Source organism: Lycorma delicatula, chromosome 10 (genome assembly GCF_047948215.1).
Source record: "Lycorma delicatula isolate Av1 chromosome 10, ASM4794821v1, whole genome shotgun sequence".
NCBI lineage: Eukaryota > Metazoa > Arthropoda > Insecta > Hemiptera > Fulgoridae > Lycorma > Lycorma delicatula.
The window spans coordinates 75734949-75754332 of NC_134464.1; the positions used below are offsets into that span (position 1 = coordinate 75734949).

General features: G+C 26.9%; 2 protein-coding genes across 6 annotated transcripts in view; one reads left to right on the forward strand and one right to left on the reverse strand.

Moving 5' to 3' along the window:
• Positions 1 to 6433, forward strand: part of Fadd (fas-associated death domain protein) — a 33346-nt gene extending 26913 nt beyond the window's left edge. For 2 of the 5 annotated variants that reach the window (XM_075376311.1, XM_075376308.1), the window contains one exon: positions 5849 to 6433. The gene's annotated coding sequence lies outside the window, so the exon portion shown is untranslated. Of the gene's footprint in view, positions 1 to 3941; positions 4079 to 5848 lie in introns of those variants that run through there. The other 3 variants (XM_075376309.1, XM_075376306.1, XM_075376310.1) reach the window with 2 other exon arrangements.
• On the reverse strand, positions 1526 to 19124 carry eIF4E1 (eukaryotic translation initiation factor 4E1). The gene is made up of 5 exons (XM_075376312.1): positions 19033 to 19124; positions 13321 to 13547; positions 12692 to 12869; positions 11748 to 11893; positions 1526 to 8985 (listed from the first exon to the last, which is right to left on the reverse strand). Exons 1-5 carry the CDS (start codon positions 19060 to 19062, stop codon positions 8874 to 8876), a joined length of 693 nt encoding a protein of 230 aa, XP_075232427.1. The 5' UTR covers positions 19063 to 19124; the 3' UTR covers positions 1526 to 8873.
• Between the last annotated feature and the right edge of the window lie 260 nt (positions 19125 to 19384).

Genomic DNA, 19384 nt, shown 5'->3' on the forward strand with positions numbered 1-19384 from the left:
TTACTATTTGTGAAGCACACATTTTATGTAAACAACTGATTCATTTTAACATTTGTATGAATCTATTGATTATATTTAGTTAAATATTTATTATTAACAACAATTAGTTAAAGCCATCTGAGATGGCTTTATAAGTTTTTTTAAATTCAATAATTTCATTAAATTATTATTACCAATGCTGAATCCTACATATCAATTTTGCTAAACTCTAAACGTTTTACAGTACTGTTACACAACTTGTGGCTTTTGGCTTTGTTACATTAAATTTAAAATTGTTCCCATGTAAATCTGTCAACAGACCTGTAACAAATTTATTGATAATAAATTTATATATTGCTTCTGGACACAACCATGTTGTTTGACAAATAGAAAACCAATTTTTACGGTAACTACAGTTTATATTTTGCTGATCCTGTGACTCAAGCCTATGTACAGAAATGTAGTAAAGCATAATAAAAAATTGGTCTTTTCATATTGTAAATCTTTTCTTTAAATAGAAAAGATTTACCCCATATTTGGGTCATAAAATTTCTCATTGTTTTAGAAAAAAAAAGTTAACACAAATTTTATAGTTTTCTATTACCATATAGAACAAGTAGTTTCTACCATAAAATTTAGGTTTTTTTATTATTACTTTATTAACAATACTACAAAAAAATTTTATTTTCTAATTGCTAAAACAGTTGATAATCTATAATTTGTCAGTACTACAGCAGTTTTCTGATAAACTATTGTTGCTAATAATAAATATTTAACTAAATGTAATCAACAGATTCATACAAATATTAAAATGAATCATTTGTTTACATAAAATTTGTGCTTCACAAATAGTAATATCACTTATTTTATAAATAGATTATATAGGGAAATAAATGATCTTTCAGTGAACACATACAAGTTCATTTAAAAATATTCACAGCAATCTGTAAGCTTTAAATGACAAATTTATAGTTATTTTCCTCGTAGATGAATATTTTTCTTTACCAAAGTGTAGTTATGAGGTAAGAAATAATAAATTTCTATATGTAGGGACACAAACATAATTTTTTATCTTTCTGATATCTGAATTTAAAAATGTAGTTCATGCTGTTCTCTGCTACTATTTGGGAATGTGAGTTATATCTTCACCAGCAAGATATTTTCCATAAGTTTGATATTTTCTTTAATGTTTTACTTTTATTTTTAAGCATGTTACATTAAAGTTTAATTTATTTAATGAACATGATAGTTGTTTTTATCGAACCAATATTTTATTACTTTCATAAGTTTTTACACCTGAATAAGTTTAATATTTTTATACATGATTTATAATGATGTTATTTATTAAGTGGTACTCAACATCAGTCACAGACAATTTAGCTTTCTGAGTATTTTCAAGACTGAATGAATCTCTTTTAAATTTTTTGTTTCAATGCAATTATTTGTTCAAAATAAATAATATATGAAGCATAACAATATAAAATATTATTGATGAAGAGGAAAATGATCTAAACTTTTACGACAGGTTTAAATAAATAGCTAAAACTAATAATCATAGAGCATTTTATTTCTTTATCTGCAGTTTAAAATAAACTGATGACTGATAAAACTATACAAGACTTGTGTTAAAACATTACAAAATTGTAAATAAAAAAAAAATTTATTATACATAAATATATCATTAAGTCATCATTAATACAATGTACAAATAACAGCATAATTAATTAAGACAAACCTAACGTTTGTTAAAATAATTTATTAACAGGAGTCTTCAAAGTAAACTAGAGACTGTTATATGCTGCTGCCCTTAACACCTAATATACTTATACAAAACCTTTTATGGTGATGATAAAATGTAAAAAAAACTTTAAGATATAATATGAAGACATGTGGATGCGTTAAAGAAATAACTAAATACAAATTTCCATAAGTAAATACAAATTTTAAAAACTGAAAAAACTATTTTTTGAACTCTAAACTACAGTAATAATTTACAAATTTATCATTAAATTTATACTAAATTTTTTTTTACAGTAAAACTTCTAGATCCCTATTAAATTAGATTTCACTTTATACTGTACATCTGTGAATAGACTCTTCTACACTAGTATATTTTCTGGTCTTATGCTGGGTTTTTTTTATGAATATTCACATAATATAATATTAGGCAAATTTATACAAATGATGTAATAACACGGTGTAAATATTGCAATAAAAAATAAAAATAAATAAATAAATAAAATAAAATAAAAATAAATTTACAAAGTTAAAATTTAATTGATTGAAAATAAAAAGAGGCAATTTCAGAAAATACAACTACAATATATTGTAGTCAATCTATAATTGTGCAATAACAGAGGATGAAAAATGTGAAAGAAAATCTGATAGCATTTAGTCATATTAAAAGATAATGTAATGTGGTTGAAATGAAGGTTAGAACTAAAATGTTACCAAAGAGCAGTACTCCTTTATTGGGAATACTACATCATCTTCCAACAGTGAAATGTGTTTGGAAGCTAATCAAGGAGGTATAGTTTTCCTAATTTAGCTAGAAGAAATATGATTTGAGCATACAATTTTATAAAATAGACAAAATAATCAGTTAAATTATGTTAGACACCAACAGCTATCACTCACTAGTAAATGTTAATGTTAACTTTTTTAGTGAACAAGCTTCTTAAATTTTTAATTTATGTCGTTACCCTTTAGCATTTTATCCTTAATTGGCAATGCTAAATTTACAGGATGCTATTTCAGGTATTGTGAAACCATCGGAGATCTTGATTTATGATTTAATTGTATTCTTCAATGTATTTAATTTACAAACCACTGTTTCATAAGTCACAATTGTCAAAAATTAAAAAAAAAAAGTATTATATCTAAGCTAACTTTTTTGTAGTCTTAACTGTGAAAAGGTAGATTAGAAAATTTCCGTTTTAAATTTAATGAAAGAATTACTGTTCTGAAAATCTTATGTATGATATAGCTGAAGAAGTTAAACAGTCAGTCACTTTAAGTAACAAAGATGAGAAGAATCAAAGAATTTAAGAGGTACAACTTAATAAGTTATACAGAAATTATTTTCTAATCATCTGTCTTTTAAGTTTTATTTTTTTTTAGTAATTTTTGAAGATTTGAACAATAATGTTTTAACCAAAACTAATTTTCAAATTTATAGTATTTTATTCACTTAAAAGAAAAATTTTTATATAAAACTTTTTATACTCATACATTCATATAATTTTTGTCCAAATTCTATCAGGACTTAGTTTGTGCTATCAACTGTTAACTCAAATCAACCTTTTTTTTGGACAATTGAATATTCGATTCTCATAATGACGACGGGCACCTCTTCATAAATCCATTTTGTAGATATTATTGCTTCTGATTTTTAGAACGTGCCAGGCTCTAAAGCTAGTATTTGATGGAGTTATTAAGGGGAAACAGGATTTCTGCCATCCTTTTAGCTTGCATCATACATTATGTATATTATGAGGAGTATTGTTATAGCTTACAGTAGTAAGCAGAGTATTTTTATATCATGTGCTTTGAACTAGAATTATTTACTCCCATCTACCTTCATAATAAAAAAAATATATTCTAAAGGTAGTATTTGATGGAGTTATTAAGGGGAAACAGAATTTCTGCTATCCTTTTAGCTTGCATCATACATTCAGATAGCAGCTTTGTACCTGGAGCAGACATTTAAAAAGCACAATGTACAGAAAAATAAGTAATATTGAGGGAAATCCACTTTACAACCTGCATACTCATCACATCAGGAAAAATGCCATGCATATAAATTGGACGACACCTGATCTGCCATAAACAGAAACTTTGTCCATTACTTTTTTTTTACGTACCCATCGGTAAGTTGGCCTCAACACATTAGATAACACAATAGGCCTCAACACAATAGGCCTACATGTCAGCAGTTTTTCAGTTTAACTCTATTTTTTCAGGATAGAAGATAAAGAACCAGATCAGGTGGCGGTAAAAAATACATATTTAATAATTCACATCTGATCATAATTCAGAAAGAAGTGACACTGAACAAAATAGCAAGTTTCTGTCAAATTCTACTGGTTGGAAAACAAGGAGTGAGAAAATGAAGAACTTCAATAATATTCTGAATTCACATATGTATTCATTATTAACTGAGATTTAGGACAATTTTTTTTTAAATCTTATATTTTATAAAATAAAGAATCAAGTTTTTTTTTGTTATTTATAATTATTTTTACATCCTTAATTTATATAGTAACGCCATTAAGGCTGGTGGAAAAAGTAACTTTTAATTTTCAAACTGTACTGTATATCTTGTACAGTAATATCAATTACTTCAAAGTTTCCATTTTCTGCTTCATTCTTACTAAATTTCTAATAATATTTCTGTAAATTATGAACAAATAAAATGATAATACAAGCAGGTAGTTGTCATGTCTAAATTTTCCAATGTCATCATTTTCAGAACCTCTAGGAAAATTTACTGCCTTTATACAGTTTATTGCCAACATAATGAGTTCCACTTTCAAACCAATATGCATAGAATTTCTTCTATTGCTTGTAGTGCAAAATCGCATCTTGTTTCACATTGCATTCCTCTAAAGTATTCTATCAACAGTCTACTAACATGAAATTTTTCTTTGAATGTAAAGTCATGAAAATTTTCAAGTTGTTCTTCATTTAAAACTGTAGATTATTTACTTAATCTCCAAACTCAACATCTGTCACTGCTGCTGCTTGATGAACTTCTGACTATTTTCACCCCTCCATTTAAAAAAAATAAAATGCATGCTAACAATATTTGTCAAAAGGAATATTGTGAGCACTATGACAGGACAGCTACTAGTTGATTTATCAAAACACGAACTTAGGCACATCCTCCTCTACTGTTTTGCAATTTGCTCTTTTTAAACACCCAGACAAAACAATTTCCTTAGTTTAGGATTAAAGAGGTTCCACTGCATTTAATGTAGCCATAATGATTAAAGGCAATCTGATACAGAGTCAGAGGAGTAGGGAGTGAAGTGGTTTCCTGTTTCTCTTTTTAAAATATACATATATGTCACAAATTACAAAGTTGATGAAAAAGGCCCATAATTGATGTTAATTTCTTTAACTTTAAAAATTTTGTTTTTTGTCAAAAATATTTTATCATAATTCAGAAAGAAGTGACACTGAACAAAATAGCAAGTTTCTGTCAAATTCTACTGGTTGGAAGAAAACAAGGAGTGAGAAAATGAAGAACTTCACTGTAGATATCTTTGTTACTATTACCTTTGTTGCTTATGTAACTATATATAAGTGATAGTGGTTCATTGTACTAGTTTATCTATACTGATAATAGTACAATTATCTAAAGCTAATTTAAGGTTGTTATCTACAAGAAAAAAAAATTGTGTTAAAAGTGTTTGGATATTAAAGTGTTTTATTTTATAATTTTTTTTTCTAAATGACGCACATTTAAAAATAAATGTTACATCCTATAGGGTAAAATTTTGATTTTATGTACAGCTACATCATATTTTGATTGACAGTTTTAATTTAAATTGACTGGAGATAATCATTTGTTTAGATTTTTATTTATTGGTAACTACATAAAATATTGTAAATCTAGTGAGTGAATTTTGGGCCACAAGTAATTTTTTCTAATTTGTTCATCTGACATTTTATAATCAATACCTAGATAATACAACTAAAGTACAAATCATTTGTTTAAATCCAATGTTCACTGTCACAATTAGTAATTGTTAATGAATGCAGACATTTTTTTCAATATCATTAAGTTGTTTGTATCGAAAAAGAGTAAAAATCAAATAAAATAATAATCATTATAGTTATTATTAAATAAGTTTTTTTTTTGCAGGTAAACTTGATCAACTAAACAGCAATAAACAAGCTGTATGATAATCTGGAATATCTGACATACTGACAAAAATAAAATGGCCAAATATAAAACAATTAACAATGAAATGTTACTTACAATCTAGCAACAACTATTAATTGGTAAACAAAAATGATAAGAGTAAAACTGATGATAATTTGGTTAGTTATGTTATGCATCTATCACTTGATCTTAAAACACTGAAAAGGAAGCATGCAACATTATAAAAATTCTTAAGTGTAATATTATTAACAAGGCTTATTTTTTTTAATAAAAATTACATTTTTCATTTGAAGGTAATGATCAACATGTGTTCCCCACCAAAATGAGTTCAGGTTTTATCCTTAAATTGAATACATAAATAACAAATAAAACTCGTTTATTTACAATTAAACTTCAGATAATTAGAATGTGTTTAGAAGAAAAATATAAAATTAATAAAAAAAAATAACTCTTCCAGTTAGAATTATTAGACAGCAAATTAACTGTTATATTGCCAGCTACTTGTAAGCATTTGACTTTACTAGTATCAGTTGATTAACTCGTTGGCAAAGCAAATGAATTTAATTTGCAGTTGAAAAATAGGTGGTATGAATACAATAAAGTTTTATATACAGTAAAATCCCGATTATCTGATTGTACATCAAAATTATCTCAATAAAAAAAATTTTAAGTTAAGCTAATTAGCATATAAATAACAATTGCTCGGCACAAATATTAAGAAAGATGTTTTTCTAAAGTACAATTAACAAAATAGAAAACGAATGAATATCTCTAAAAAAAAATATTATAATACGTATATAATATGATATGAAACAAGAAGGTAATAATACCATTTTTTATTTAGTTGCAAATGTGCTGATAATATCAGGGGTAAAAATATAAAGGGAGGCAAATAATAAGAGGTGTAGGAAAAGTTAAAACACTTTTATTAATTATAAAAGCACATGATTATAAAAATACACTGTATGAAAAGTATTGTTTTAAAAAATGTATAACTAAAAAAAATATGGAAAATTTACAATATCTTTTAATAGTAGTGCAATAATTCTGAATGTGGTTTAATAGAATTAGAATGCACATCTAAATCATACAGTATTTTGTTGCAGTTGGGCTAAAGACACCTCATGCAAATACATAATACAAGCAATCGAGTAATTAGTTAACTAAATTCAGGTGTATGAATAATGGAAACATACAGATCAAAGAATAAAGAAAATGTGATTTGATTTCACCTCTTTTTAAAGTTCTGACATGTAAAACAACAACGTTATAAAAGTGGACAGACCACAGCTGATAAATGTCTATTGTTGATTCCACTGAATCATCATCCTCAATGTAAATGAATTTTTGTGTTTATCTGAATTAATTACACAGCATACACAAAATTTTAAAATAAGAAGCTTGAGATGTAATGGTACTAACACTTAACATTACATTACATCCTGCAGTATTTGTTTTAATCCCCAATACAATATCCTATGAGTAGATCATTTTACTGCACACAAGAATAAATCAATTTACTTTGGACAAAAAAAAAAAATTGGATTGGGTTATATATAAATCTACCAAACATCACAACGTGGGCTATAATAATATTTCTTTTTAAAATGAATCTTAGTACACTTGATCTTATATATAAATATTAAAAAATCTACAATAGGTTCAATAGAAGGATCATGGAATACGGATTAGGGTGGGGTGGGGGATTATTGCAAGCTTGTCTTTTTAGTTTCAACATTCTTGTTGAATGAAAAAAAATTTCCTCACTGATTTCGTCTCGGTACTCTGCTCTTCATTGCACTAAATTTGATCCAAATTTATTAAATGATCGATTAATTATCTCATATTAGATGTCTGTGGCAGTTTGGAATTTGACTGAGTATTTAACATTTAATTCACTATTTAACTGACTTGTTTATTGTTGAGGAACCAAAGGTCTTTTGTGGACTATAGTACCATGAATATTTTTATAACATTGTAAAATGTTATTTCAAACTGCAAAAACCATACGGTCACCAAATAAATGGTAATAAACCTGGATGCACAAGGGTCTGATAAACGAGTATACTGTATATTTTACACACTTTATTGCAACAAGCTAATCAACAGTAACAAAACAGAAAGCAATATGAAAATATTTAAATATTAAAACTTTATAAGCAGATATCTCTTTTGTACATTTCATTTAAAAAAATAGAAATCAATTAAAAAAGATACAAATTTTCACAACGAAGATTAATAATTATTTTAGTCGATTATCAACCATTCTAAATAAAAGTAACAAATCACTGTAAAAAACTATGAGCAAAATTAAATTAGCTGATAAACCAATAAATATAAATAATAGTTAATGCAGTAACTAAAAATAAAACTATTTAACAAAAGAAAAAATTACTTAGAACAACTTAATACACAAAATAAAAAAAACTTCCTTAAATAATATCTGCATTACAGAGCGTTTCTACAAAATACACAATATACTTACTGTATGTAGTAGATAAATGATAAATATATATATATACATAATATATAAAATGTAATTATTTATTTATAAAAAGTAATAATAAGAACTAAAATTTGGAGTATATCTTTAATACAATAATTATACCTATTCAGACATATTTATTTTTAACACCAAATAAACAAAATATCCATACGTTAATCAAACAAAAAAAAATATGTTGACATTCATTACACAGTGAATTAATGAAAAATTAACTGATACATTTTTTATGTTTATTTTTAATGGTACAATTGTTTAAGAAAATCATGCATAAATAAATAGTGAAGAGAATTCCAACAAATAAATTGATTTACTTGAGCACTTTCACAAGTTTACAAAGTTTTTTTTTATTTTTCATTTCCTTTTTAAACATTTATATATATACTTTTTTCCATAATTATAATAATTGTTAAATTAAGTCTTTTTTTTAAAGAAACTTGTAGCATAAAAACACAAAAAGAAAATTATTTAATAAACTAAATTTATTAAATTAACACAACGTTATACAGTGTAAGTGTTTTTAGTTATTGATCCAGCCTTCACCATCGTATCTCTATGTATCTGATAACCAATTGTTTGATTTGTTATTTTCAAACGTTCTTTAAGTTTTTTCCTGTAAAATACAATATTTTTAATAATTATTAACAGATAAAAAGTGCAAAGTTAGTTGTCAGAAGTTTAAGTGGTAATACATATTTCACAAATCCCTCATATTGTTTAGCATATTTATATACTAAGTAATCACAATTGACTCTTCATTGGAAATGAAGCGTGTTCCAATTTTATATGGTTTAAAACTTTTTGTACATTTTACATTTTTTTCAGTTTTAAACTCTTAATGGTAGTCACAGACTTATCAGATTACGTGCGGCTAGGTTTGAGGATAAATGTTTTGGAAATGGATTTTCAAATTTGATAAAATACAATACAATTTTGGGACCAAGAAATCAACCTGATTTTGAAGCTTAGGCATTTGCATAATGTAATATAGGAACTTCCCTCACTCCAAATCCAATACTTACTATTGAGAAGAAATATAGATAAGACAGCAAATGGTTAAACTCAACATCTGTGGATATAAAAAATAACAATTTAGCCAATTTGGGAGGTTTAGTTATTGAATTTTATATTTTTTGAGATTTTAAAAAAACAGTTTTAGCCATTTTTAAAATATAATTTGGTAGCATTAAGTAGTAATTTAAAATTAAATTTTTTTAACTTATTATTTAACTGAAATGAAAGGTATTGAAATTTAGTTATAAAATAAATTTTTTTTCAGAATAAACAAATAATCTACTTGAACTACTAGAAAAACTTCATCTTTAAACAGAATCTACTCCAGAATGGAGCTAAGATCAAAGCTGTTATTATGGATTTAAAGTAGGAACCCTCCCTCCTTCCACCATGAAAACGAACATCAACTAACACTGTTATAAGCTGACTCCTACCATCGTGAGTGCAGACAATCTTTACTTCAACAACTCAATAGAATGGATGATTCAGATTTATTCCTGACTTTATTCATGATCAGTTTCAATTTCTTGCGTGTGACCACCTTTCCTATTTCTATTCATCACTTTCATCTAATTATATTTAATAAGGTCTACATCTCTTCACTGCTAAAATATTTTCCTGAACCTTCCCGACCCCTTTTTATTGTTTTCTTTTTAAACCATTTCTTTCCAAACCAAATCAAACATTCACTATGTCTTTCTCTGAAATTCTCAGCAAATGTACATCTTTCCTTAACATTCCTAATATGATCTAATGCAGGTGGTTTTAAAATTCTTGAATTCTATCTTATTTATCCATTACACAGTCTACCTCTTGTTCACTGTACCACTGTTCTTAAAAACGTTACCTCTGCTGCCTGAAGTGTTTAGGTTTTTTCTAGTTTCTAGTCAGAATGTTTCTGTATATATTATGTATGCATTCCAATGCAATGTTTTTTATATTCAATGATACTTCCACTTCTACCCAAATAAAAAATTTCTTATTTGGTTAGTTTCCTAGAATGGCTGATTATTCTGTGTAATCATGTTATTTATATATATATAAATTAACTATTTAATTCATTCACAATTAAGATTTTGTATAATTTTTTCTAGCAGTTAATGATGTTAAAGAACAATTTAGATTCGGAGTAACAGTACAAGGTGAAAAGATAAAGATGCTACGATTTGCTGATGATATAGTAATTCTAGCCGAGAGTAAAAAGGATTTAGAAGAAACAATGAACGGCATAGATGAAGTCCTACGCAAAAACTATCGCATGAAAATAAACAAGAACAAAACAAAAGTAATGAAAGATTATGGAGGTAGAAGAATTTTGTTATTTGGGAAGTAAAATTACTAAAGATGGACGAAGCAGGAGCGATATAAAATGCCGAATAGCATAAGCTAAACGAGCCTTCAGTAAGAAATATAATTTGTTTACATCAAAAATGAATTTAAATGTCAGGAAAAGATTTTTGAAAGTGTATGTTTGGAGTGTCGCTTTATATGGAAGTGAAACTTGGACAATCGGAGTATCTGAGAAGAAAAGATTAGAAGCTTTTGAAATGTGGTGCTATAGGAGAATGTTAAAAATCAGATGGGTGGATAAAGTGACAAATGAAGAGGTATTGCGGCAAATAGATGAAGAAAGTAGCATTTGGAAAAATATAGTTAAAAGAAGAGACAGACTTATAGGCCACATACTAAGGCATCCTGGAATAGTCGCTTTAATATTGGAAGGACAGGTAGAAGGGAAAAATTGTGTAGGCAGGCCACGTTTGGAGTATGTAAAACAAATTGTTGGGGATGTAGGATGTAGAGGGTATACTGAAATGAAACGACTAGCACTAGATAGGGAATCTTGGAGAGCTGCATCAAACCAGTCAAATGACTGAAGACAAAAAAAAAAAAAAATAATTTTTTCCTCTTTTAACAAACATTACAACTACGTTTTTGCACTGATTCTCAGTCTACATGCTTTAATTGCGCATTTTGAATGTGTTAATTGATCTTAAATTTTCCTTTTTCTGTTCTCTCATATAATAATAACATCCCTCATATAATAAACATAACAGTAATGTTTCTCAACTACAAAAAAAATTTAGGCGCATGAACAAAGCAACTATATAAAAATCCTACATAAAAAATTAAACCACTGATATAATTTCTTATCCAATTATACTTTATATATTATGTGCAAAATGATAATAAAAAATATGATACTGCAAAAATCAATCAAGCAAAAATTGAAGGGTAACTTGCATAAGAATTTTAACAAATGTAAAATTAATGATTTCAAAATGTTCAAAGATATAAAAGAAAAACAAATTTTTTATAACATATCTGAAATCTACAAAAATCAGTTCAACGTATACTTACCCAATAGCAATTACTCCTTCACCTTTGCCTTTAACTGCATCAGCTGTCCAAACACCAATTTTGTCACCTTTCGACCTAACATTAACAACGGCTCCACAAATTTCATCACTATAGTCATCAAATGCTTCTCCAATCATACACAGCATCTTAATGAAAAAAATAAATAAATAAATAAAACAAAATATTATTAAGAAAACAGATTATAACTAAATAGAATGAAAAAAAAAATAGTACAAACTATAAAAAAGAAACCATTTAATACAAAAAAAAAAAGATTTAAAAGGTTTAAGGGTTTTAAAAAGGTAAAAGTAAAAGAAGGTTTAACCTGTTGCTGCCAACAGTTATTTCCTTTTTGATGTTGGTCAGGCGTCAAATCTACAAGTTCAATTAAACTTTTATTTAATTAATTTCAAAAAGTAGTGTAATGTCTATGTTACAGAAATGTGAGCACATTCAATCAACAGGAAACGTTGGCAAATTTATTGATTGATCCATATAATATTCTACTGGCCATCAAATATCTTGTATAACTTTATTTCAGACCTTTACGCACTGCAGCAGATGGTAACCAAAGAGATAATTAACATTAAATTAAAAGAGACTGACCAGGCCGTGTCTCAAGAACTACATATCTCTTGTTCATGAAGATGAATGCTAAACCTTCTTTTGTAACTCTTCAATAAAACTGAAACAATTTAGTGTAATAGAGTAACAAATATGGGGAGCAGTAAATTATAAGTTAAAACATTGGTCCTCTTCTCATTCCTAATAATCTACAGTCTAAATATTCAATCTACAACCCCAAAAATATGAATTAAATTACAATCAACACATAAATCAATCAAATCCCAATTTAAATTTCTATGAATGCATAATTTTATTTATGCAAAGAATCGCCATTAAAACTGGATAACTTACGTTTCTATATGAAACTCAATACTTACAATTTCCAACCAAAATTCATCTAAATCGTTGTCTCGTTGTTTCTTTTCAAGACTAATTAACCAACGACCACCCTGCTTATTTGCTTCATCTTCCCACATGGGACGAATACCTTTCTTGAATAGTGAATAATCACATCCTTGCCTCAATTCACTAGCAGCTTTAATATGATTAAATAAACTGAAAAAGAAAAAAAACTTAAGGATGCTCTCTCAACATCTACAGATTGCTATGTAATATAAACAATACGTTGGAATGAAAAAAAAAATAATAGCACGACCAATCATAAGAAAATCACACTAAGGGCAATAAGAACATTGTGAAATTCAAGATAAATGATAACCATATTATGTGTTGGCACTTTTGTACCCGATGCTTCTACTCAAAATGCTTAAGTACCAAGGAAGAAAATGGAAGAGGAATATCAATTAACTAATCTTGGAAACAGTCTGTAAATCAAGTTATCCCAGTGCCTGGGTGCCTGAAATTTCCTTCCCTTGGCCTTCAAACAATTACCAAAATTATTTTATCATTTAATTATTTGTTAATTTTTTTTTATTAAAAAGAAATGTAACAAGAAATTTAACTGAATCCAACAATGGGTAAGAAAAAATAAAAGTTTATCACTAACCTCCAGAAATCCTCTACTGTATCAAAACTAGTTATTTCACATTGGTTCTTCTCCCATGTTTTTTTCCTGTCATTCTCATAATACCATAATGTCCAAGTATTGTGTAAAGGATGTTTAATATTCAGTTCTGGCACTAATTCAACAGCAGAATTTGTTGAAGCTGCAGTCAGTGCATTTGATGATTCAGATGTTGTTGTCTCCACAGCATTTTCATTTTTGTCCACATCCTGTAAACAACAGCAAACAGTTAAGCAGTTCAGAATCTCAATGAGTTTGTTTAAATAATAAAAAAATGATTACTTTATCAATAAACTATTATTTTGGATCTGACTTTGCCCATGCACATTTTAAACTTCAATGTACTGTTTAGCCAGTACAAGATTTGAGTTGCAGTATGAGGCATATTCAGAGGAGGAAAGTAGTAGTGCTTTTTGTCTATCTCTCTCACACACATGAATGTAATGTCTCTCTTACACACACGATAGTAGCTTGCCACTACTGCATTCTTTAGAGCACTTTCTTATTGTGGGCGAACAATAGCGTTATCAGTTTTTAAACTTATACTATCACAAATCATTTTTGCTACATTACAATGGATTTTGTTTCTGATTTTTTTTCAAATCAATTTAGTGTTATTCAATTATTTTAAATAGGAAACTTTTTAAAATTGACACTTCATTTTTGGTTGAAAGTTACAAAAGCCCTTATTTCAGCCACCTATCACTTTACATAAAACTGCTTCAGACTTGACCGGGAGGGCAGACTTTTACAAGTATCCAAAATCTATATCTTTCAATTCTGCTTTGTCCATTTGGAATATTATTCATACATGCTTTAGTGTACTGAATTGCTCAAATGTGCCTAGTTTGTATTTTCCATGTTATTGTTAATATTTGTGTGTGCTGCTTAACATGAAATTTGATTGTTAAACACTAACAACAACATACAAATATAGCAATGTAATATATAGAAATTCAAATAAAGGGCAATACTCGTACATATTCAAATATAATAAACTTCAAAATTCAACTCAAACCTCAAAACTACAATACTCTCTCATTACTCTCAAAAGCAGTCTTTGGAAAAGCTTTTTTACAGAGCTACAGATAGCTCAGACACAGTATAATTTGCAAAATGCTCAATTAAAATCAAGTTACCATAATCAATTTAAAAATTGTCAGTTTTATTAAGTATGACATGTCATCAATATATCAAACTATTTTTAATCGTTTAAAATTTAATTTAATTATTCCAAGAAATGTTTACTATATAATAAATCCTGAGAAAAAATTTATGAATTTAATTTATTCTTGCAGAGTGCATTTTCACTTGTACATTTTTAACTATTTTTATAAATAATATATATGTGCTCATAAATATTTATACTACAAATATAAATACATGTACTACTATAAATCTTTATTTACTTCTAAAGATAACATATTTCAGTTGAAAAATGAAATCTCAATAATAATTTATGTAGCTATATTAAATAACATAAGTAAATCTTTGATAGTTTGTATTATATCATGTTTGTAAATAAAAATCGTTATCTACATATAACAGCATATACATGTTCTATTTATTATACAGATAGCAGAATAACAGAAAAAGAAAAACTGGTTAGAGTAAACAGCATATAACATGTAAATCTTTGTTCTAAAAGGGTCATTTTTTTTTATTAAGTACTATCTCATTATTTATAAAAACAAATTAATTATTAATTAAAATTAATTTTTCCCGTTACTTTATTTCTTTTCTGCACAGATTCCAACTTCACTAGTACGTTCTGAGGAAGATACTACCATATATATATATATATATATATATATATATATATATATATAATATATAATAACCATATCAGTAATATAACATAACAATTCTGCTGTTTTTAAATTGTGGCAGTTTGCTGAAGTATACATTTATGAACGATTCATAAAATGAATAATTCACATACCACCTCTTTATATGTTTTAATCATGTTTTAACTTTAACTGCTACAAAACATTCTGGTAAAGCAGATACCTCTGTGTAAGGGAAGTATGAAACACTGAGACAATTTTTACAAACCAGCACCAGCCAACTCATATTCCTCTTAAACTGTTTGATCATAGTTAGTAATAATCATTAATTTTTCCTAAAAATGTTAAGATTCACTAATGATACTTTTTTTTTACAGAAACCGACAGAGCTGAAATTCTGAATAGCATGAATTTATTGCAAAGAGCAAATAATAATTAAGAATAAAGCCAATCTCTGTGGGGGAGTGGTAGTGCACCTTGGGCTTTCAACCTAAGGTCCCGGGTTTGAATCCTAGCCAGGCACAAAATTCTTCACATGCTACAAACTTCCATTAACACTTTCCCATGCACAAGCTTCTCTGTAAGCTTCTGGAGTGAATTAATTCATCAGTAAAAAAAAAACAAAATAATGATATATCAAAGAAGAACGAGGAATTAAATATGACACATCATTAAGTATGATTATTAAAAGTTCAACAAACCCTATTGAAGTTTTATTTGGATAGTCAAAATACAAAACATGGATGGTTTAAAACCAGGTACAGAAATTACGTTTTTTATAGAAACATAAATGTTTAAGAATTAGAAACATTTTTTTTAAATTGTTAAAATATTTGTATGAACTGCAATTCTTTATGATAGGAAAACTGAAAATGTAGAAAGGAAAAACAAGAAGGCCTGTGATGTAGTATTGAAAATTAAGTGAACTGATAAATATGAAACTGATCTTTAACACAGAACACCAGCTTGCTTGAGTTTGAATATAAAATATAATTATTTAATAGCAATAGGAAAATATCAATATAATAAATTATCATATAAAATAATTTGTATATATAGTCAAACAAGAGATAAGATACTTGTATATAATTAACTAAAAGTTAAGATTATTGTTAATATTAACAATATTTTTAAGTATTTATTTTCTTTTCTTACTAGCTTTGTGTACTTTTTATGCTTGTAAACCAGTTTAAATGTTTCATTTTGGTATTAAAATTAAACACTTCAAAAAAAATTTGTAATATCTGTAAAAATACTATAATTATAATTTCACCAGCCATTGTTTTTATTACTCAACAACTCCTTACCCTAATTTTTATATTTATTTTTCATAATGAGTTATGAATTTTTGAACATTCTTATTTTGTTTTTAAATTTCTTAAAAATTACAAAAATACAAGGGCAGACTTTTAATTTTATTTGTCATATTTAAAAGTGAATACAACAGGTGTGATTCAAATACACGAATTTAGAATTTATTTTAAAATATGGTAATAGTTATATCTAATTGTTCTTTATTATAACTAAAATTAGTGTTTGTAGATGTTTAGGGCAAATAAAAAGGTTTCTTGCATATTGTACGAATAAAAAAGTTATAACCTTTCAAAAATCACGAAAAACCTGTTAAAAACAATACCATTTTGACTCACTAAATACGTGCTCCAAGGGGGTTTTATGTCTTCTTGGTACTTTTAATATTTTCATACTTATTACTATAGTTGAAACAGACTTGTTTGAACCATTCAACTGCAGTGTTCATGTTATAACAGGTGCTTGAAGTCATTTCCAGTCATCAGGAAAATTCATGTTGCATGCTCATTTATGCTTGTTGCAACATTCAGCTTTGCAGTTACAGACTTGTCAGTCTGACATTAGTTAGTGACCTGTTCACATCTTTACTGACCGCATCAAATTTCATCCTGTGTTTGGAAGTGTTTATTAAATAAATAAATTTTACTTATTATATTTGCAAATTTTAAAATCAGTTAAATGTTATTATTTTCAAACAATTTCACAAAGAACAATATAAGAATAATGTTCCATAGGAATTTAGGTGAATGAACAACATTATAAAACAGTGTATGGGTACAGTGCCAAATAAAACTTATTAAAATCTGTGAATTTGGTGATGAAAACAAGCAACTTATTTTTTTTACATATTAATTCAGACGTCACTAGTGTTTGTAAATATCATGAAAAAACGTTTTGTCAAAATTCAAATGGCCACCACAGGTAAACTGCTTAAATAAAAAAAAAAAAAATAGTTTTAAGGTCCTGAAACATGTTGGACAAGTATGTATAAGTTTCAATTTTTTTTGAATTGATTGAGTAATCAGATTATGTTTTTTTGGGACACTTTAAATGGACTGACCTCAACAAATTTTAATAAACTGAAAATTATAACAGAATGACACAGACAGTATGTAATCTTGAAACCCACATACTAAACACAATAAAGATTAACAGTTAAGTATTACTAAAAATTTTAACCAAAGAACTAAAAATATATATACACTATGCAACTAAATTCTGAGGTAAAAACCTATCTACACCAAACTAATTTTGAGATAAATCACATTTTAAAACAATTGATCCACTTTGAAATCTCGAATCATTCAATGTTAAACCTCTCTGAACCTTAATAAAACGTAGAGCTTGTCATAAAAATAACAACAACCTCAAACTACAGAACTGTTTTGTGTATACAACACAGTACTGTACCTTATGAGAAGGAACCTTATTAAGCTTTTGTTACTATTTTTAACAAATTATTCAAATATTTAAAAAGTCTTCTTAGCCATTTATGTAAAATATAAATAATTTCTTTTATAGAAATTATTACTATCAATACATGTTTACAGTCCATGTGCTGAAATAATTTTTGTTGATAACTTCTGAACTGCTATTTATTTTATATTTTTGTAATTTGGTGCCTTGATAAAAGCCTTTACAATGGAGTAGGATAACTATTTCAGGCATGATTCATACAAGGTACTATATATTATATTAACATATTATGTACTAACATTAATAAATCAGCTCTTGAAAGATCAAGCAAGCTTTTAAAATTTTGTCAAATACAAGATGTGACACTTCATCCAAACTGACAATATGGTAATGTATAATATTTTAACCCACCTTTTACCATAACAATCTCATTAGCACACAATCAGTGCCGTCTTCATAAAATACATGGAAGACTTTCTCAATACTAAATAGCATTAGACAAGGATTACATATAAAGACATATAAAAACAAGAAAATTGCACTATTAATCAAAACTGTATAACCTAAAAATTGCCACAATTTTACTTTAATAAATAAAATGAGGCAAAAATAATAATTTGTACAACCGGATTCATTTTCCGATATACGTTGGAGACCACTGATAATCTTCAAAATATATTCTTTAATTAAAAAAATTACATATAAAAATAAATTTAATTACATTTATAAGGATATGTAGTAATCAAATGAATCCAAAATTACAAGTTGCTTCATTCAAAAAAATTGCGAAATGAGCAACAATATAATAAAGATAAGAATACGTTAACAGAAGAATTAAATCATTTTGAGGGGGCAATATCTCAACAATAGTAACGGTAACTGACCAGTTTTGGAAGTACACAACTTTAAAGAAAAATGTTAGTACTCATTAAGGTACACATCACTGAACTTCAGAAACAGGAGGTTAAATTGTAAACTTATATCTACTAAACAAATTTTTTTTAAAATAACTCATAACTTCCACTTCTTTAACCCTAAGCGGCCAAAGGCCACCAGATGTCATCTGATCCCGCAAATACCGACTACAATAAATAACATTATTAAACGATTTGAAGTATAAAGCGCATCTACCTAATTAAAATAATCAAACAATTCATAAATAAAAACTGAAATAAATTACCTCTACTTCATTAGGTTTATTACCAGCCATGCCGCAAATTGCAAACGTATAACACGATAGTTAAGCCACTACTCGGTCACATAGTTCCCAGAACCAGTGATGCAATTATGTTTTATAATTAATTTAAACTTAAAAACAACAAACACTTGTTTTAAAATTAATTTAACTTTAAGAAAAATATTGTAGGCTATTATATTATATTTTTTTGGCAAAAATATGTATTTATATATATATTTGTATATACTTTTTTCTGCTATTATATTTTATGCATAACTATATTTTAAAATTCGTTTAATAATATGTAAAACAACATGTTTTTGTGAAATTAAGCTTTCAGTTCAATTTTAATTAA